We start from the raw sequence: 22262 nt of genomic DNA, 5'->3' as shown, positions 1-22262 counted from the left end.
AACAACACAACACAGTGTTTTTGCATTGGTGATGTTACCTACAGTCCTTCTCAAGTTATAAAAATGCTTCTTTAACCTGATGAGCGGCACACTGACGTCATTGGTTGGAGAAGTGGATCTACACTTTGCAACGTTGAAGTTAAGACGGCTGGCCATGCTCGGTCTTAAACTAGAAGAGGGATCTGCTGGCTGTGGAGCTAAATGAAACCAGAACCTTTGGAACAGTTCTGAAATGGAACTGGCTATCGGAACCCATCCAGAGCATCTTCCCAAGGTCCTTTTTATACGAAATGACATCTCCGTGTTCATAACGTTGGCTGAGCTGTGGGCGGGATACATCCTGGTAGTCAAACAGGTTGCAAGGACAATATACCATATTCATTCATCTGAAGCTCAAGTTTCCCGCCATATAGCCACGAGGGTTTACATGACGTACATTTCATGTAGGGATCTGACTGAATTATTATTTTTTTGTAATGTGTTTTCAATGACAATCTTGTGATTGAGGGACAGGTTTAAAAGGGAATCAATGTGCTGTGCACAGCTCTACGATGAAAAAAGATTTGACCCATTTATAATATAAGGAAAAATAGAAAATCAATATGTGGCAGTTAACAGTGAATAACTAACTCAATATTTGGGAAACACTGAAAGGGCACAGGACTGTGGATTTGTCATCTACCTTTACAATGTAGTCACTATGAAGAGATCAATGTAGTCACTATGAGATCCTTTCACAGTAAGTGTGGACAGAAGGAGGGCTCAACCATTTGGGGGGGGAAATCTAAATTGTGATTTTCCTGCCAGATATTGCGATTATGATTCGATTTGCAATTTTTGTTTTAGCTACATATTGCACCTTCTACGATCATGTCAAATAAAAGTAATAAAAAATAAATGAAAAATCCACTGAAAATAGGACATTTCTATAAAACAATCTGTGATATGTAACATTATTCCAGCATTTATCTTATGAAAAAACAGTAACTATAACAATAAAAAGAGGAATAAAAAAATGTTATATCAATATACGTTAAAACATTCAACTAAATATTTCATATTCGATTAATCGCAGTCTTCGCGATTAGCTAATCGCATTCTTTTAAATTGTGATTTCGATTAGAAATTTTTTTTATTGTTCAGCCCTAGAAGGAAAGACGCATAATGTGGCGTTAGGACAAACTGTCCTTTAAAAAGACACCCTGTGGGGTAGAAGCCGTTGTTGTAGCCTATGTACAGTAGTATGGAGCTGTTGACACAAACACTCAGAAAATGGAGATATGACAAGATGTCATTGATTGTGAACTGGACCTGGAGAAATAAGCTGGCCACAGTGTGGGAGCCTTAATTCTCCCAAGTCTCTCTGATATTACTTAAACAAGCTACTGGGACTAAAGAAACCCATGTGTAAAAACATGGACCCCTCTGTCAAACGCCAGTATGGTGGCAATGTGAGAAAATAACTGGCCAATCAGAGCTGAATGCAATGATTTGCTCCACACAAACACACGTGCGAGATCACTGTATCTATGTGTTAATGTACCGTAACGTGGTAAAAGTATTTCCTCCCTTAAAATGTTTTTGAGCATTTGTTAAACTGGCTGCCAGTGGTTTCTTGGCTGGAGCGTAGCTACGTTTCTTGGTGCCATTCGGCCGCTGGGGATCAGTTGAACAGCCTGTGGCAGGAATGTGTATTGTGCAACCTGCATCTTCATCTAAACAGAGCAGTTTACAACTCCACAGGGTACCCTTAGGGCTTCATGAGACTTATTATGGGGTGCTTTGATTGACAGGTGTCTCTGCCTATCATACTCAGCCATGGTGCTTGCTCCAGCATAATGCCCAAATGTGTATTTTCTAGCTTTAAAATCAAGGTATGATGTGAGCCCAACAATTCTCTTAGCTGTTGCCTCCTCTTCAGAGCTTTCATGTGAAAATGTGCCAGGGTCACACCCTTCCACATCACACTGAACACTGTTAGTAAACTCTCGGGCAAATTCACAAAGATTGGATTCGCTGATAGCACCATGGATTGTGCATCACTTGCAACCTGCTACCTGCCCCGTCTCAAGGGCCGGTAGATGCATAGAATGGGGCTAAATGTTGCACATTACCTCAGTTAAATAGCTGCAACAGCACAGGAGCAGCGAGATGCTGTTTTGTCTTTTTGTGCAGGTTTAGCAGCACAAAGCAGCGCAATCCTTTAGTGAATTTGCACGTTAGTTGTCAGTTCATTGGGTCCACAACAGCTCAAACTACAGCAGTCTGATACAACAACCCCTCCCTTCATCAACTGCCTAATGCTCCGGGTGTGCTTTAGAGAGCTGCTGAATCTACTGCAGTGTCGTCCTGGAGCTGGAAGTAGAGCTGGGCAATATAGCAATATTATATCGATATGAGACAAGATATCGTCTTAGATTTTGGATATCGTAATATGGCGTAAGTGTTGTCTTTTCCTGGTTTTAAAGGCTGCATTACAGTAAAGTGATTTTCTACTTTTCTGAACTTACCAGACTGTTGTAACTGTTCTATTATTTGCCTTTACCCACTTACTCGTTATATCCACATTACTGATGATTATTTATCAAAAATCTCATTGTGTAAGTATTTTGTGAAAGCACCAATAGTCAACACTACAATATCGTTGCAGTATCGATAGAGGTATTCGTTCAAAAATATCGTGATACAGCCCTAGCTGGAAGTTCAACTGGATCGCTCTATACACAGAGGTGTTTCTGTTACCTTTGCCATCAACAAGGCCAGGCTAAATATTATACTGTCAGTATAATGTAATGTAATCTGACAAAAGACAAATCAAACGTTGAACACCTCTGTAAGCGTTCCAAACATCAGAACCCCTGCAGGAGGTGGAGCTGGGTGGAGCTGATAAACTGGAAGAAGAAAAAAATACACACTAGGCTTTTTCATTTCTATATCATCATTATTTCATTTCCTGAATGTAAAATGTCTTTGTACAGAACATAAAAATGTGAAGGTTTTCTTGTCCTGTTGCTATGTTAAATGTGTTAAAGTCATACTATGGAACTTTTCCCTCTTGGGTCCACCTACAGGCTGTCTCATAGGAACCTGTAGGGGGACCCAAGAGGGAAAAGTTCCATAGTATACCTTTAAAGATGGCGGGACAGAAGCAACGATTTAGCATGTAGCTTTCAAACTGGTTGAAGCCACACAAATCCATCCTGGAGGACGGAGCATGTGTTCAGTCAGCGAGGCAGGGAATGAACAGGAGCTGACAACTCTCCGTCCCACAGCTCTTCAAAGTCTTTTTTCCTTTTTCTTTTTTACAAAACTAATCATTGGTTTGTTTTTGCTGGCGGACTGTCCTGGCCCATGGGGATTCAGAGGCGCCCGCCCCCCCCTCCGCCGGCTGGAGCCGAGACACAGAGTCTTCCCGTCTGTCTCCAGTCCCGCTGAGTGTGCAGGAGACCGGCTGAGCCTACTGGCCCGTCTTCTTCTCCTTCTGGAAGCTGAAGCTGGTGCGCCGGCTCAGTTTCCGCTGCTTCAGGGCAAAGTAATCGGCCCGGGCGGTGCTGGCCCGGGACTCCAGGATATAGTTCACCTGGAAACATCACATGGTTTTAACCCTTGTGTTGTCTTCGGGTCAAATCAGCATCATCAGCAGCAGCATTTCAGAAGCGGAGCGTACCCTCCGCTTCTGAAATGCTGCTGCTCTATTACCAGTATAGTACTGATGTCTCTAGATCAGACTTTAATGAGCAAACATTGAGACAGCTCATTAATAGCTCAATCGTGATCTGGTTCTTAATGCCTATACTAACCCCAAACTGAGAACTCACCTTCAGCACTATTTCATTGACCGTAGCAGCATCCGACTCAAAGTAGAGCGGCTTGTAGTCATGGTTGCTGAGATAAGTGAGCTTGAATATTGCGTGACCTGTAACACACAGAGGGAGAGCCCACGTTAAATGCTGCACGGACCATCTTCGGCCATGTCTGTGTGTGTGTGTGTGTGTGTGTGTGTGTGTGTGTGTGTGTGTGTGTGTATGTGTGTGCGCGCGTGTGAGAGCTCAGGCGGTGGCAGCACTCCTCACAGCTGGACGGGGGGAAAAAATGGGACACGGATGTGTTGATATGATGGCGTGAAACGTCAGTTTGATTAAGCAGGCTGAATTCTATGTATCATCATGAGAGGAAGGCGCTATAATAAGAATAAAACTGGCTTCTGGCTTCTCCTCTGGGCAAACACAGCCGCGTTGCATTGTGGGATACGGGAGTAAAATGTAGGGTACATTGTATGTAAACTCAGATTGGCTGTGCATTGTGGTTATTTTATAGTGGACTATAAGGTGAATGAAATGAACCGGTGGAGAATTCCAACACCTCTACAACATGGTGAACACACTACACAGGGAACTAGTTGTGTGATAGGGAACAAGGTGTCGAGCCCTTCCTCAGCACGCGAACTGTTTGATAGACTGGAGAGAATAGAAATGACAACATCTACACTTCCGTGGCAACTGGGTAAACTCCACGTGCTGCATGAAGATCATGGTGTATGGTTAAAAGCTACACATCAGCTACTAAATGGACCATGAAAAGTTAGTTGAAGTTTGACAGGTCTCAATCGGACTCTTCAGAGGAAGGCCAGCTCATGTGTTGGTCTAAATGATGTGGAGGTGTTGTTTTTGGGGATTTACCTTGTTGTGTATGTGCTCAGCATGGAGCTGGATGTCTTATCACTTTATTATTGTATTGTTTTAGTGTTTATTTTGTTTTAAGGTCTTATCATTTCTGCACCTTTAGTATTTATACTTGTGTGTGTGTGTGTGTGTGTGTGTGTGTGTGTGTGTGTGTGTGTGTGTGTGTGTGTGTATATATATATATATATATATATATATATATATATATATATATATATATATATATATATATATAGATATATATATATATATATATATATATATATATATATATATATTAGGGCTGTCAATCGATTAAAAAAATGTAATCGAGATGAGGCGTCGAAATCGAGTTGCCGAAATGCCATGTTCAGCGATAGCACCGGATTTTGATTTATATATATAACCCGAAACCGTGCTAATACGCACAGGGGTCTTAACGACCGTATCTACCGCCCGAATAGTAACGCGGATTTCGCGCCTCATTTCGTGCCGATATATCGATTGACAGCCCTATATATATATATATATATATATATATATATATATATATATATATATATTATTATTATTAGGGCTGTCAAATGATTAAAATATTTAATCGCGATTAATTGCATTAATATCATCGTTAACTCGCAATTAATCGCACATTTTTATCTATTCTAAATGTCCCTAGATTTCTTTTTGTCCCATTACTTTTTCTCATTTTAATGCTCTTATCAACATGGAAAAGTGGATCGGACTGGCTTTGACGAGGGGGCGGAGAATTGGCATCAGCTGTGTGTTTGGCCATCAGCCGTGTACTTGGCCATCAGCTGTGTACTTGGCCATCAGCCGTGTGCTTGGCCATCAGCCGTGTACTTGGCCATCAGCCGTGTACTTGGCCATCAGCCGTGTGCTTGGCCATCAGCTGTGTACTTGGCCATCAGCCGTGTACTTGGCCATCAGCTGTGTACTTGGCCATCAGCCGTGTGCTTGGCCATCAGCCGTGTGCTTGGCCATCAGCTGTGTGCTTGGCCATCAGCCGCGTGCTTGGTCATCAGCTGTGTACTTGGCCATCAGCCGTGTACTTGGCCATCAGCCGTGTACTTGCCATCAAGTGGTTTTTCAGACTGGACGTGCTGCGATGATAGCTCAGTTCACAACGACAAAACACACAGATCACTTTGGTCTTGTTAATGGAACCATTTGGCAACTTTTTAAAAGTAAACTTTCCATTCAGAATCTTGTTGGCATCCATTTCAGCGTCTCGTGCTCGCCATCCACTCAAAACCTAACGTCAGCCTACTACTCTTTGGCCGGCTCAAGCCCAAACAAGTGTGTGCGGCGTGACTGTTTTGTTTCTGGTCTAGCTAGATCCGGTGTGGTGTTGTAGTTTTTCTAACGTTACTAGTTGTAGCAACAGCATGTGAAAAAAACTACAAAGTTTGCTATGCCAAAAAGAACGTTAATCTCGCCATAAAAAAATGTATGCCGTTAAAATGGGTTTGCGTTAACGCCATTAATAAGGCGTTTAACTGACAGCACTAGTATATATGACAGTTATTGTCTTAATTATTTTTATAACGATATTATATTATGATTGATATCGTTTAACATTTCACTGTTTTTTCAATATATTTCATTCATTTTTGTTATTTATCTTAGTGTGTATTTGTCTCTAAATCCATTCTTATTTGATTTCTTCCGATTATTGTGTTTTCTTGTCTGATGTTTTCAATCAGTGTTCAGCATGTTGTTGTGTTTGAAAGGTGCTGTATAAATAAAGATTGACTGATTGAATGATCATACACTGCCACGTACTGGGGCTGCGCTCCTCCACCAGGTCACAGGCACAAAGGTGGTCTGAGTCGATAGAGATGGGTTTCTGCCGGATCCAGAACTTGGTGCTGGCCTTCTGATTGGTGACCGGATCAATCTCCACTTTCTCTCCTGAAATGCCTGAGAATGACAGTTAGAACACTGTCAGTTCATGAATGGAAAACATATTTCATACACATGATAAGCACTGGTTGTTGGACTACTGCAGTATTATTCTGGACAAACTGAACTGCTGCATTCCTGTCATAGGTCAAGCATTATGTTTAAACAATACGTTTCTTTTTCACAAGAGGAGTACTAAATGATGAGTTCACAAGCAGATTTTAGATAAGCTTCCCTAAATTCAACACAGAGGAGGACAGTGCGTTCCATTTGTACTCGGAAATCAGATTTTCTGAGGTCAAAGTCGGAGACACGCCCCCCTGACCTCGGATTTCAGAGCTCGGAACTCAGACAACCTCTGAGTAGCCCGAGCTCAAAATCCAACATGGCTGCCCCGTGCATCAACAGTAGAGAAAGCTGTAGTGACATACAGTTCATCAGCTCTTCTGTCTTATTTGTGTCTCACTAAATCAGTCGTACACACAGTCCTGTCCAACTTCTATCTGCGGACATGTTGCTACGCTGTTTGGATGCACAACAAAACAGCCTAATGTGTTGCTATCAACAGTGGCTAACCTGGCTAGAGCGACTTGTAAATGGAACGCAGTCAACTGTGGTGTGATGTCATTCCCAGCTCTGGCTTCCGAGGGAAATGGAACGCAACAAGAACTACAGATATTAGAATATTAGAGGCAACGGAGGCATTGTGTCTGAAATTAGCCCCTTTCAAGCCCAACCCATGTATTGCTACATGTTAACCTGTATGAGAGAGTGGTAGAACGTGTTTTTTCTATAGTTCGCAGCTGAGCAGGGGAATGTGGGTAGTAACCACAGTCTGTTCTTACATTTACCTAACAATAGCTATAACACTAACTAGCTCTACCATACCATCTTATTATGTCCATGTCTTGTAGCACACAGGGATCAGCTGGGGAGCGGTTAGCTTTGGCATCAGTCTTTTAGCATCATTACATGTTGCTGAGTTAGCATGATATCATGTATGTGGCCATCAAATACATATTTAGGAGCCTTTTGCAAGGTTTTCATTTTAAAATGACGCTGCAGCAAACATTAAGAAGTCAGCTGAAGCTTAATTTGCTCTGGCTGATACTATCAATGATGTGAAATATTTCAACCAAATGTTCGGAGCTGGAGAAAGTTTCCCAGGCTGCAGTGAGCAGTTAGTACCTAGCTGGACATCCGTGGTGAAGCGCAGCTTGTGGATCATACTGATCTTGAAGGACTTATAGTGGTGACTGCTCAGCATGTCTTGGACTGTGGTGATGTCAATGGGTGGGTCTTCCTCAGAGCTCTCCTCGCCCCGGGAGCCTGGACACACAGGGGAAATCAATCACAAAACTAGAAAGGAAGTCCTGATGTTAAGCCATTAAATGGAACTTAGGAGCATGACTGCGCAATCGATCGAAACGCTGCTGCTGTTTCTAGGGAGATCTGGAGAGTTTAGGGGGAGATGTGTTTACAACAAAACAAACGCACCCAAGTTTTCCTGAGCTGCACCAACAAATGACAAGTACAAGTTAATCCACGAGACAAACAAAAGAGAAGGAAGGGGGAAGGTCATTGATGTCAAAACATGTATTACACCAGAGACGAGAAGTGAACAGCGGTGGCGGTGAACGACTGGGGTGACTTACTGTTTTCTCGGACCAGACAAAACTCCAGGGTGCTCTGGCTCTCCAGGGTCGAGTCCAGGTCTACCGCCACGTTTGGCTCCGTCTGCTTCTCCAGGCGATACATGGGCCCTGTCGGACAACAGCAACACACCTTAGCTGCTTCAAACCTTTAGAGCTGGATGGGGACAGCTCCTATTCCTGTTCATGGTGGTGAGTACAATGTTGTCACAGCTAACAGGAATGCTCATGAGAACTATATGATTAGGTACAAACCATCCAACAAGCACCGTGTTAGAAGCCTGCTGGCCATTAAATGTTTATTGTATATGTTGTTCTCTACGGAAGCCAAGGGTGGGCGTCCTCTTTTTCTTTTTATATATCTTGTGCTAACGAGTTCATCATCGTTAGTTTGCTGGATTTTGTCTGAAGGGGGCCCCACAGTGTCAGGGTTTGACTTGTGCTGCTGGAAATAAAAATGACTGGAAATAAGAGATCTTGGTACGTAATGGAAAGTAAAATCCTTAACAAAAGTATCATATCAACGACTAAGTGTTGTAGCCAGAGAAAAGCCAGAACAGCAGCACTGCATGACCGCGGACCGTCCTGCTAGAAAGACTATGTGTGTTAGCGGGAGGAGGAAGGGTAAATACAGGAAATGATCAATACTCATCTAAATGGAAATCTAAATGGAAGAGTGTGTGTGTGTGTGTGTGTGTGTGTGTGTGTGTGTGTGTGTGTGTGTGTGTGTGTGTGTGTGTGTGTGTGTGTGTGTGTGTATAACTTACCTTCTGGGACACATTTGAGACTAAAGACCAGTTAATTGGGGACAAAAGGCGTGTCCCCATTTGGGTAAAGTCTGATTTTGGCTCAGTGGTTAAGGTTAGTGTATGTCTCCAGGAAATGAATGTAAGTCAATGTAATGGCCCTAAAAGTGGTACGTAAACATGTGTGTGTGTGCATGAGATCATGCCCATCTTTGATATATTGTTCCTGCTTTAGAAAAAGGAAAAGGATCACAGCTAGACTCCCCTTTAGACAACAATATGTAGACAGTATTTGGATGGCAAATGCAACCTAAGTTTTATGTCTCACAGACACCGACTGATCGGTCTCAATTCAAACTCAAATAATCTTCACTTTATATTGATATAAACTGTATATAGCGTACCAATGTGCTGGATGAGAGACAACCAACCAAACCAGAGGCATATCCAGACATAATGTACTAAATCATCGGTGTGTATTACATTAAAGGGAAAGGGGGGTAAATGATGCCGGTGTCTCTACCTGAGCCTTTCTGTGAGCCTTTCCTCTTCTTGAGTGCTTTCTGGAGAATTTCCTTCATGGTTACCTTCAGACTGTCCACAGGGATTAAAGAGAAACCACGAGCAGCATTTCTAAAATGGAAACAAGCAGAAAAGGACTCTGTAGATTTATATTAATCATGCGGACAGACAAAAATGTAGTAAACATCACTCCACTACCACTGAAGACAACTGGCTGGTCTTCTTAATGGCTTCTTCAGTTCTGATTGAATCAACATGTATATATATATATATATATATATATTGCAATGTAAACATAGGTTTTGTAAAAGTCTGATAGGCTACAGGTTGTTGTTGTTTAATTCAGTCTAAAACAATCTCTAGTTAGTAATGTACTGATCTATAAAAGCTGTCCTATTCAACAAAACTGCATGAAAATAAACTTTGGACTTTAGAATGTTACTAAAAACGTTCTGAAAAACACAGACATATTACTATAGGGTCTAAAATAGTAACAAACATAGCGTGCATTATTAGTCAATATGAAACATTAATTATTCAACTTCCTGATAGCAAATATTAATCATTTGTGATGAAACACTATGGTGTGCAGCATGCTGAATGTAACCACAGTCATGGAAAACATTAATATGACATACACATCCCAATGTTTTACCCCCCCCCCCCCCGATGGTTACACACACAAACATGTTCCTTAATTCTTACATTCTGACAAACAGTGACTGTCTGGAGGCGAGGCCAGGGGAGGAGTATTTCTCCACCAAGGCCAGAGTGCTGAAACCAAACTTGTGGATGGGCTCGTTGGAGTCCAGCGGAGGGAAGTCCGTGTCCACCTCGCCGTCATCCTCAGCGATGTGGAGGCAGTAAGCGTTGACATTCTCACTGCGGAGACACAGCAGTGCAGAGAGAGACAGGAGAAGAGTGGTACATTCTATTATACTGGTATTAAAGGGCGCCTATTACGTTTGTTTGGATTATTGTTATATCGTTTTTTGTGTTTGTAATAGATGTATAAAGTACAAAAAACACATTTCACACCAAATGGAGCTTTCTCTCCCACAGACGGCACTTTTTCTCAACGCCATTAATGGCCATTATCATGTCACTGATTGAGAAAGCCAGCCCTGTTTTTATATATGTGCTGCCCGTAGGTGCTGCCTGAGCAGGCACAGCCCGCCCAGCGGCTTGTTAAAATTTGGTTGACCAATCACAACAGAGTGGGCCAGCTAACCAATCAGAGCAGACTGGGCTTTTCAGGAAGGCGGGCCAAGAGCTCAGACAGAGTAGGCTCGTTGGAGAGGAGCGTCGCCTTGCCTGTAAAGCGGACGGAGAGAGCCGGGGTACAGTCGGACAGTTTCCAGCTGTTTCTAGCTGAACAGGAAGTCACAGAAACACTTACATCCTGTTAAGTCCGATTCCAATTTAATAAAATGTTATCAGACCCATATATCAGCTTGTATGTAGTCTCCAGTTAGGACAGAGTAGCTGTCAAAATGCTCTACATGCAACCTGCTGCTGATGCCAATAAACAATAATAAAGTTTTTTTTATTGATCCCCAGGAGGGAAATTACAATTAGTTCACTCTGTTCTTACATTACACACAGGCCTGAAATACACACACATGCTCAGGTCCTATACATGCACAGATGGAGAGATGTCAGAGTGAGTGGGCTACGACTGCTGGACAGTTAATAACAGACTGGAGATGATCTGTTACTGATGTTAATAATAACAGACTGGAGATGATCTGTTACTGATGTTAATAATAACAGACTGGAGATGATCTGTTACTGATGTTAATAATAACAGACTGGAGATGATCTGTTACTGATAATAATAACAGACTGGAGATGATCTGTTACTGATGTTAATAATAACAGACTGGAGATGATCTGTTACTGATAATAATAATAACAGACTGGAGATGATGTTACTGATGTTAATAATAACAGACTGGAGATGATCTGTTACTGATAATAATAACAGACTGGAGATGATCTGTAATCTGATGTTAATAATAACAGACTGGAGATGATCTGTTACTGATGTTAATAATAACAGACTGGAGATGATCTGTAATCTGATGTTAATAATAACAGACTGGAGATGATCTGTTACTGATGTTAATAATAACAGACTGGAGATGATCTGTTACTGATAATAATAACAGACTGGAGATGATCTGTTACTGATGTTAATAATAACAGACTGGAGATGATCTGTAATCTGATGTTAATAATAACAGACTGGAGATGATCTGTAATCTGATGTTAATAATAACAGACTGGAGATGATCTGTTACTGATGTTAATAATAACAGACTGGAGATGATCTGTTACTGATGTTAATAATAACAGACTGGAGATGATCTGTAATCTAATGTTAATAATAACAGACTGGAGATGATCTGTTACTGATGTTAATAATAACAGACTGGAGATGATCTGTTACTGATGTTAATAATAACAGACTGGAGATGATCTGTAATCTGATCAGATTTAGTCTCTCTGACTTCTAAACGTCACCATCAGCCACACTACGTGTTCTGTACAGAATAAGCCTTTAAATCAGACAAATAGCAAATTAAAATCCCTCTGATTCAATCAGCTGTTAGATCATCTGAGAGCCCGGCATTTCCCATCATGCCCTGAGTCTTGCAGTGGGTGGAGAGCACGGCGCCTGGCTCTAAAACCTGCGGCTGCCTTGATCTCATGAGTTGTCCTTACCCATGTGTGCATGACGTCAGAGCGAGTCGGGATCAAGTCGGACACAGATCTACCCAGCATGCATTAGGCGCCGATCAACAGTGATTGATTCTGCGCAGGCCGGGCTCATCTCCAACAAATCTTTTTTTGAACATCAAAGCATATAAACCTATTCTAGGAGACACCAAGAGTACAAATATGACGCTGAAAAGGAGGATAATAGGGGCTGTACTCACTTGAGTTTGGGTTCTCGCCCCTCGCTTGTGTACTGCCAACAGATGAGGCCAATGAGGTCGTGCACGCGGGCGTTGGCAATGGTCACCACTGTCATGGGATGGAGTTTCTCCTGAGCCATCTGCATCGAGAGGTAGACGTCGATCTTTTTTGTAGCTGTTGTGCCAATGTGGCCCTAAAAGGCGAGGAGAGAGAAAAGAACCTGATTACAGAGAGCAAAGGGATCAACAGGGACAGCATATTCTACGCTACACTTTAGTTAGTAGTGAGGGGAGCTTCCTCACATACTGAACCAACAGTTAATAATAAGGAGAGGTTGTCTGCTGCACTGCTCTGGTTGGTAATGTCAGAAAGATAGGTAGGGAGGCACAATTAATCCAATTTTAATCGCAATCACGATTTGGGCTTCCCATGATCAAATTACCGTGATATTTAAAATGTGGCATTCCCTTCGTAGAACGATCCGTATGAACGTTTTTTTTTTGTTTTTTTTTGCAAAGCCAATCTAGTGCTCCGTAAACCACTGTCTGATCACGTGCTTCCATGAGCCAATCAGAGTTGTTCCCTGCACCACGCAGCTTAGTTTCTAGATGTAGACAGTCACAGAGGACAGAGTAACGTGAGGAAAACTCCACAACAGATAGCAGTCTATAAAGGCTATAAACTCTTAACAAAGAGAACGAAAAAATGTCTAACGTAGCAGAGGGCGAGGCCGAGGGGCATGTCCCGAGAATCGGATCGTCATCATCGTGTGGAAGCATTTTGGGTTCAAGGCAAGTGACACAAAATAAGAACAGGTCATGTGCAAAGAGGGCCGTAAAGTTGTGTTGGCGCACACAAAGCAACACAACAAACGGCTTTAACCACTTAAAAAAAAACACCATAAATTTCAATACGATGAATGTATGAGGGCCAAGAAATGTGTTGCAAAGACTAATCATCCCACAACATCAACTCAGGCATCCATCCAACGTGAGCCCCTCGCGCAATTATTTTTCCAAGGTGGCACTACCTGCGATGTACAGAAAACGCAGAGGGGAATAGAGAACCAGCTTCCAAAAACCTGTAAACTAGTCTTTTCTGCATTGGTTGTATATTTTGAGTTTTATTCACATCCAGTATGCAGGTACAATGCAAGTTTATATTGTGCTTCCTAAAATACATTTACACAATGTAAAATAGTGCCCTGTTGAAGTTTTGCTACATTTTCTTTATTGTTTTTATTTATTTTTATTTATTCTTTAATGAGATGCACTGAATTTTGGGGAATAAGAGGACTCAAAGTCGTGTGTAGATGTGGGGTCGTTCATATGTACAGTTGAATGACAATAAAAGCTATCTACCTATCTGTGTGTGTGTGTGTGTGTGTGTGTGAAAACTATACATTAGCACAACCTATTTATTATTTATCCTGTTTCCATAATATTATTTTTTAATCATCATTATTAAGATCTACTATGTATCTGGATGGTCAGGACATTGATGGAAATGTGCCTTCACTGTCACAATGTATGGTGTAAGCCTATGAGTAGAAGTTGATTGAAATGTACTAATCTTTAAATCACCATAGGTGATTTTGCTTTCCTAAATCTACACTCCTGTGAGTAAGCACTAGAAGGGTTTTCTGTATTGGATTCATTCACATCAAATAATACAAAAAAATACAAAAGCAAAAGTTACCAACTTACCTATTTTTCCTTCTCTACAAAATGTTTCCCATGTTCTCTTTGCTACAGAATAATACGCTTATTTTTACATTAGTTTCTTTTGAAGAAGATACTGGAAAACACAAATAAAGAGGACCACAAATGTGGAGTGACTCACCTTGCCATCAAACTTGGAGTATTCATTGAAGGGGTTGTTGAGCTGCTGGGGACACTGCTCCAGGCGCAGGGACAGAGTGGATTTGCTAGCGGTTGTCCGCGGCCTGTCTTTAAAGTCACGTTTTTCAAACAGGGACCCCAGATCCTCCGCTGGACACAACGCATGACAGCAATAAACACTCGGTTAGGTACATACCTTGACAACAGTGCTTACTTTCTCCTTACGGCAGGAACACTTCCAAGTCTGGATGGAAAAACTGTTTAAATCTTGTGATCAAAACTAGTAACAAATAATAAGAGTACATGAGAAAACGTCAGTCTACATGAAGGCATACAAGTAACACGTCCTTCACCAGGTGCACGTGTTCACCTGTTACCAGCAGTCCAACCTAAGGCTGAATTTAGACTTACAATGATCCAGTTATACACAACAAAAGGTTGGGGACCTCTGGAATTAGGTACTGATGCACAGATTTCAGCACTTGTATTTTTGTATTATTTTAAGTTATTCAAATAATTCACTATGCACAGAAGCAATAATAAGTGAAACACCACACTGTTCTACTGTAGCTGTTCTGTTATCTGCCTTTACCCACTTAGTCATTGTATCCACATTACTGATGATTATTAATCACAAATCTCATTATGTAAATATTGTCTGAAAGCACCAATAGTCAACCCTCAAATATCACCACAATTTCAACATCCATGTATTTGGTCAAGAATATTATATATGATTTTCTCCATATCGCCAAGCTCTAAGCTGTGCTTTTTTTAATGACTTTAATACATGCATTTAAAAAAGAATAAGAAACATTACCTGATTGGGAGGATGACCTCTCTTTCCATTGAACGTTTTTACATTTGATTTGGTTCTGCCGTTCTTTCCTTAACCTTTCAAGTCTTTGGGCTGAAAACAAAAAACAGCTGGTAACATTTCTGCCGTGTGATATTTGGACAGCCACACACACACACACACAAATATATGCACACCGCCAAGAGCAAATAAAATGTGTATACTTTGAAAGCGTTTTTTGTTCATCCCTCTTATCTTACCAGCAGCCCCAGGTTTCTCGTGGCTGTCGTGATGGAGTCCTGAAGAAACAGCCACCACAGGTCAGAACTCAATCTCAAAAAGGATTGCAGCTTTCTACCCACAACCCAGAACCACGACCAGCACTCAAGAGAGCCAAAAAGAGACATGCTGTGTACCTTTTGACTCCCTCTATCACCAAAACCATATTTACCTTCCAATTCAAACACCTGATTGTACCTCACAATAGATTCACACTTTTTATTTGATTCAAACTCATTATACTCCTTTTACAAGGTGTCATATTACATTCCCACAGCCCAACACACGGTATTATAAGAAGACTGACCAAACCTTGAGATCTAAGGTGCATACCATGTTATTGTAATGAAAGGGAACAGTATGCAAGAAAGGTTCCCGGCTGGAATCCAACCGGGGAATGTTCGTGCATATCATTCCCTTGCTCTCTCCTCACACTTCCTGTCTATCTCTTATGTCAGACTATCAAATAAAGGCATAAGTTCCCAAACTTTCTCCTGTTGGAGAGAGTTCCAAAGTTTGGGAAAGCTACAACCTCAAAAGCACAATCTTCTTTTGTTGTGAGTCTAAAACAACCAACCAAGCTGATCAGAGGACCTCCGATTCCTACTGGGGATGTAGGGCTGCAGTAGCTCTTTAATGTAGGTAGGTGTCTGACCATGCAAGGCTCTAAACGTGATCACAGGAATTTAGAACTGGATTAAGAATTTGATGGGAACCCAATGCAAAGAAATCTAAATGTGTGTGCATAAGACCTTTTGGAGAACTTGGTCTAAAGCTTGGCAGCAGCATTTTGGACTACTTGTAAACAGAACATTCTCCTGCATCACCATGCAAGAAATTGAGACTCTAAGAAGAGCTATTTCTGAATACAACCAAAAAAACCACACTGAAACTTGTCAAGAATACTAATCTAAGACAGCTGTAAACTGATTAGCAACTGCATTTTTATAACCTTGGTTACTTAAAAATGAGCCTGTATTTCTGGGGCAAAGAGGGGTCAGGATTTGTTTCATCGATAAGTGGTTGCACAAATAGTCAAAGAGTTATTGATTATACAGGGCACACAAGGACCAAATTACATTTTTTACACTTAAAAACTCTCCAGGATTGTTGGCCGCGAAGTACAAGGGGCTGATGTTTGCTCATCTGTCATTTATTCTACCAATGAAGACGGAGGGAAAGCTGTTGCACTTCCTAACAGAACAAAACATTGGTAGAGCAGGTGATGCAGGAGGGACAATGTTGCTGATGGCGTCAAACTGAATTTTGTGGTTACATCGATTGTTTGATACCGGTGGGTTAGAAAGGTATCTAACTCTTGCATCCTTAACCATGAAATCAATTATTAAGGAGCAATCTGACATTGCCTACTTGATTTATAAAGTATAATGCCACCCAATATGGAAGTGAATCATTGTTAATGCGATCTGGGCTACTCAGCTCATAGCAATTAACACCATTTACACAGTGAACTGCAATCTAACCCCATGCTTTTCCACTTGTGCTGTAACAGCCTTCAATAGCACACAATTTGACACGAGCCTCACTAAACCACTGGCCCAGATTAGACACACAACCCCCATCCAAACAACAGCAGAACAGGCTTTCTGGCAGCCCCTGCCATTGCAACAGGGCGGAGGTGTGCCGGACAGAAAGCCTGCCCTGCTAACCAGCCAGAGCCGGGAGATGAGCCTACCTGTGTTGGAGCGCCGACGGATGCCAAAGTCCCAGCTGGAGGTAATGTCCATGGACTGGGAGAGGTCACAGGCGTGGTTGTCTGTCAAGCTGCTGTCCCCCTCGCTCAGGGAGGTGGACCCCGTTGACCCACAGCTGCTGCCAGGCACCAGAGCCAGCTGGCACTTCTCCAGATCCACATCCTGGTCTATTAGTACCATCTCACACATCCCTGTGTCATCACTGGTCACATGAGACTGTCTGATGTGGGCCAGAATAATGGCTGGGTTGTCCAAGAAAGCCATTTCCTCCGTTATATAAAGTGGCTGATAGCTGTGGCGGTTTTCTCTGTGTCTCACCCTCCTGCCAGAGGATCTGTTCTCTTCCTTTCAGTCTCTCTCTGAGAGTATTAAACGAGTGGCTGATGACAAGTGGAGAGCAGCCATCTTTTCCATCTCCTTCTCTTGATTAATATCTCTGCTCGAAGGCAGGAACGCCACCCGTACCTGTTTGGAGCGAAATAACAGTTATTACATGCTGCAGGCTGGAAATGTTGAATTAAGTTATAGAGTGTGGATTTAGGCTTCTGCAGGGGCCTTTATGCAGCGCTTTCACCGTAGCCTACGTAAGTAGCCTGATGTTTATACTTGTGCCCTGGTTTCTGCGTCGTTCTAGTGTATCTCTTTGAGAATATTATCATATATTTCTGGGTTCTCCTTCACCATAAACAACGTTAAGAGAATAGCAGGGCTGGTTTGTGTGTGTGCGTGTGTAATGTGTGTAGAGAGTGAGAGAGTGTGGCGTAGGGTCCCTATCTACACGTACCTACGTACGTAGCCACGGCGTCGATTTAACGCACAAGCATGAATTAGCCTTGAGCCTAATCTTTAAAAATAATGTATTAACATTTCATAGGCTACTGGTATAAAGCTCAGTTAGTTATGGTGGGGCACAACTTCAGTTTGGCATGTTCCAAACATGTAGTGGGGACCTGTCATGCAACAATTCTTTTTTATGTTGAAGGAAACACCATTTCTGTGACCATCTGACATTCACGCCCACTACACGCTGTGATTGGCCTGTGATGTCATCAGGGTTATCTCAGCTAACGCCTTGGGTGCTACAAATTTGAACAGGAGCCAGGTTGGCAGTTTGATCCCCGACTCCACCTGTCGGTATGTGTGGGAGTGAATGAGAGGCAACAATAGTAAAGTGCTTTTATGAAAGCCCTATATAAATGCCAAGGAATAAATAACACTGTGGTGGTCAAGAGCTTATTTAAAAATCAGAAGTTTCTTCGATGCATACACCAAGTAGTCTGCAAAAAAAACAGAAGTAAAGCAGAGCCCGATGAAGAGTAACACGGGTAACACAGCCATATGACCAGTCAGCCTAGGGTCTACATGTATAATATAGGCCCTTTAAACATTACAGTGTAAATATGCAATGTTTGTGACTTGGAAGGAGTAGACTGTTCTTCATACACCCAGTTACTTTATAAATCATCTGCCATTCAACAGGTCACATCAACAACACACTAGATAATGTCAATGGCTAGGCCCATGCAGGTATTTTGGACATGCTTGGTGCCACTCGAAAGTCAAACACCGATGGGATTTAGTGATGTCAAAATATTCCCATGTTGTCAGTGACTCCTGGACACTTGTACTGACCTGTAAACAAACGGCCTCTTATAAAAGAATTACTGTGACTGTCCTGAGTATTGACAGTGTTAACACAAAGCTATTGGTAATTTCCACACGGAGATGAGAGCAAAACAACCCAGTCCGACCGACGGAGTCCCATTACATTACATTCATAAACCTTAGCCTGGCTGTGTAGTCTTAAATAGATAACTCACTCCAGCGCTAGGACTTCATCTAAAGTTAGCGAACAAGCTGCACCAGATGACAGCAACATATTGCTACAATCATATCTAATAGTTGCCATTGTGTGCGGGCCTTTATTTAATCTTTAAGAGCCCGTTCCTACAATTCCTCCTATTGATGCTAACAGCAGCTGCTCCGCTAGGCTGCAGTCAAGGAGTTTGGTCAGCTTCTCTAAAAGAAGAAGTGGTTTATCATTTGTACCGATGCCTAGTGATATTAACCTGATTAAGAAGCGTTAGCTAGTCTGGTGTTAGCTGGTGAAACGTTAGCTCTTGTGAACCTCGCTAACCGGCTAACTTAACGTTACTACACATTAGCTAACGTTAGCTAAGTTTCCCTTGGTATTCAGGCTGTGAAAAGATGTAATCACGAATGTCAGTGCAAATGACATTGGTTGTATCTACCGTTAGTTGGCTCTCAGTTTGTGAAGGCTAATATCTTTCGAGCTTTCTTTGGTTAACGTTAGCTGCTATCACAGCTGCTATCTCTGTTAACGTTGGTTCATGACGGCGTCCCACCTTTAGAAGTCACATCCGATAAGGGAAAGAAATCCACATTGCCCGCTTTATCCATGCTTACTCCCAGTATTGACAGTAACGCTCCCCATTAGTAAAACGGCACAGTAGCAAAATCATAACACAACTGGTACCCAATGTAAGCTGCTGCTGAGGAGCAGTCCTAGCTACTTTCTCCTTCTTGTCTCATTCATGGCGGTTCGTAAACCACCGTGTTAAACTGCACAGCGCCTCCTACTGTACCGGAGTGTGTAACACCAGGCTTCATACACTTCAGCTTACATTCTTAGATTACTTTTTTTTTTTATTATGATAAACTAGAAAACTAAAAAGTGCCCTACAGCTGGTAACAACAGACTGGTAGAACATCTCCACCATTCTTACCAGACCACTCCACAAAGTTGTCAACCAGCACTCTGACCTCCCCCTCCTGTCCATGCCTTATACAGCCAACAACTGCAGAGTCATCAGAGAACTTGTGAAGGTGACATGACTCTGAGTTGTACTGGAAGTCAGAGGTGTATAAGGTGAACAGAAAAGGAGACAGCACATTCCCCTGTGGAGCCCCCATACCACTCACCACCACATCAGACAGAACACGGTCCAGTCGGACAAACTGTGGTCTGCCTGTCAGGTAGTCAGTAGTCTATATCCTTTACGTTCCACTTCCGGGATTGCTCTGTGGCCGCCAGAAAATCTGCCGGATTTCACTCATTTAGGCCGGATATCCGTTGCCTTGGGCTTCCTTTGTGTTGGCGTTGTAACCTCTGGTGGATTTGTGAGGACTATGGTTAACTGCTCCTCAGATCTCTGCAGGGTAAATCCAGACAGCTAGCTAGACTATCTGTCCAATCTGAGTTTTCTGTTGCACGACTAAAACTACTTTTGAACGTCCACATGTTCCACCAAAACAAGTTCCTTCCTGAGACTATTTAGCAGAGGCACCGTGGCTCCGTCCAGAGCTTAGCACCGCCCAAGACGACTGTGATTGGTTTAAATAAATGCCATTAAACCAGAGCACATTTTCCTCCCATGCCCGAATGCTATGTGGAGTAGCCAGACTGTCTGGCAAAGCGAGACTAGGTAGACAGTGATTCAGGAGACCCTGGACGCTCCAACACCATCAACTGCAGCTACTCACCTAGCAGCAGTGGCTGGATGGTGTTGAATGCACTGGAGAAATCTAAATACATGATTCTCACAGTGCCGCCAACGCCATCCAGGTGCAAATGAGCTTGCTGCAGCAGATAGATGCTGCATGGTCCAGGGGCGCAGGAAGTAGGGGTGCCGGAGGTGCTGCAGCACCCCCGTTAGCAAACTGCAATGACAATAAAATGATCGCTTATAAATATCTCTGCTTGTTGTTTCTGTTCCACGAAATTTTGTATGTCATGTTTGGGGTGTGGGATGAAGAGAGGGATGATTTTAGTAACAATAGGGCTTTTCACCTGGGTGGAACAGCTGATCTCTTCACTGTGGAACAGCTGATCCACTTGTGCCTCTGTTTACCAGTGTCTACTGCTGGCTCAGAAAGGTCTTTCTCAGCTCTTCGCCGCCTGAAAACCTGGCTCCGTAGCACTATCACTCAGAGTAGACTTTCACATGCCGCACTGCTTCACGTCCACAAAGACATTTTGGATCCTCTGATATTCAGGGTCTCATGGCAGAGTTTATCAGGCAAAACTGTAGAGGGTCCAGAGAAGATCTCACCTGCAGGCCAAGACCAGCCCCTCCAGCTCCTTCATCACGGGATGTGAGAGCCACTGGGCAGTAGTCCTTAAGGCCAGATGGAGTCGACTTCTTGGGGACCGGGACAAGGCAGGACGTCTTCCACAGCAGCGGCCCCATCTGAGGCTCAGGCTCAGGTTGAAGAGATGCTGGAGAACAGCAGGCAGCTGGACCCTGGCGCAGGTCTTCAGGACCCTGGTGCTGTTGCCGTCAGCCTTGCGCTGGTGAAGTCTCTCCAGCTGTCTCCTCAGCTGGCTGAAAACATTTTAAGTGAGAAATAGGCCATACAGTTGCTGAATCTGTCTTCATTTCAGATCGACAAAGGTCAGGTTAAAATATTTTCGTCAGATTTTGAGAGGCTCATCCACTTGCCATTTCCGGGTGAGTCCCGACTGCCCTGTCTCCGACTAGGCCTTATATAATTAAGTATATTCATTAGACTTTGTGTTTGGATGGTTAACAATTGCTATGCAAATCCTTTATTACCTGATTTGTGATTCTGAACTGCTTGCACTGATATACACACAATAGTCAGATATTCATGGTGTCCCTGTCCTGCTTAATGGGTTTTGTAAGTAAGCTGCTATACCTATATTCAAACCATGCAGTGCCCATTCTAACTGTACTCCGAAATAACTTACAGGATGACCTCAAAGCACTCGATATGTGCATGTGGGACACACACACACACACACACACACACACACACACACACACACACACACACACACACACATTTAGAGTTAGATGTAACAGTGCTTCAACCTTTTTGGGTTAGTATTAGGCCTACTCCAAGATCCCAGATTCCATGCTTTATAATTAGATGCACCATGTAAGCACAATACTCAAACAAAATGCCTTCAAACTAGAATGTAACTCAGGGCCCATGAGACCAGACATGATGCAGGTTCTGTCTAGTTGGTTAACTAGCCTTGTACACCTAAAAGAAAAGTGAATGTTTATGCTTGATATTCTCCTGCAGTATTTTGTCTGGAGAAATGAAAGTAGGAGGTTGGAGGCAGCCTCTTCACCCACAGGCATGTTTATCGTGAATTTGAGAGTAAGCGCCCAAAAACGCAATATACTGACTGCCTCATTATCATCATCCGCCTTT

The 22262-nt window shown here is 42.6% G+C and overlaps 1 protein-coding gene across 5 annotated transcripts; it reads right to left on the bottom strand.

Annotated features, from left to right (window-relative positions):
- Positions 1-3250: 3250 nt before the first annotated feature.
- Positions 3251-19622, bottom strand: mapkap1 (MAPK associated protein 1). 5 transcript variants are annotated; one of them, XM_078271524.1, is made up of 13 exons: positions 19424-19622; positions 17039-17522; positions 15324-15362; positions 15088-15177; positions 14269-14417; positions 12447-12619; positions 10210-10386; positions 9506-9615; positions 8240-8347; positions 7773-7913; positions 6453-6602; positions 3819-3916; positions 3251-3580 (listed from the first exon to the last, which is right to left on the bottom strand). In XM_078271524.1, exons 2-13 carry the CDS (start codon positions 17319-17321, stop codon positions 3458-3460), a joined length of 1641 nt encoding a protein of 546 aa, XP_078127650.1. In that variant the 5' UTR covers positions 17322-17522; positions 19424-19622; the 3' UTR covers positions 3251-3457. The 5 variants fall into 5 exon arrangements, with proteins under 5 accessions (XP_078127650.1, XP_078127654.1, XP_078127653.1 ...); XM_078271528.1 differs by having other exon boundaries at positions 6465-6602; XM_078271527.1 differs by lacking the exon at positions 19424-19622 and adding an exon at positions 19310-19417.
- Positions 19623-22262: the final 2640 nt, after the last annotated feature.

The sequence above is a fragment of the Sander vitreus genome, chromosome 16 (assembly GCF_031162955.1).
Source record: "Sander vitreus isolate 19-12246 chromosome 16, sanVit1, whole genome shotgun sequence".
Lineage (NCBI taxonomy): Eukaryota > Metazoa > Chordata > Actinopteri > Perciformes > Percidae > Sander > Sander vitreus.
This window is presented reverse-complemented; position numbering and strand designations above follow the sequence as displayed.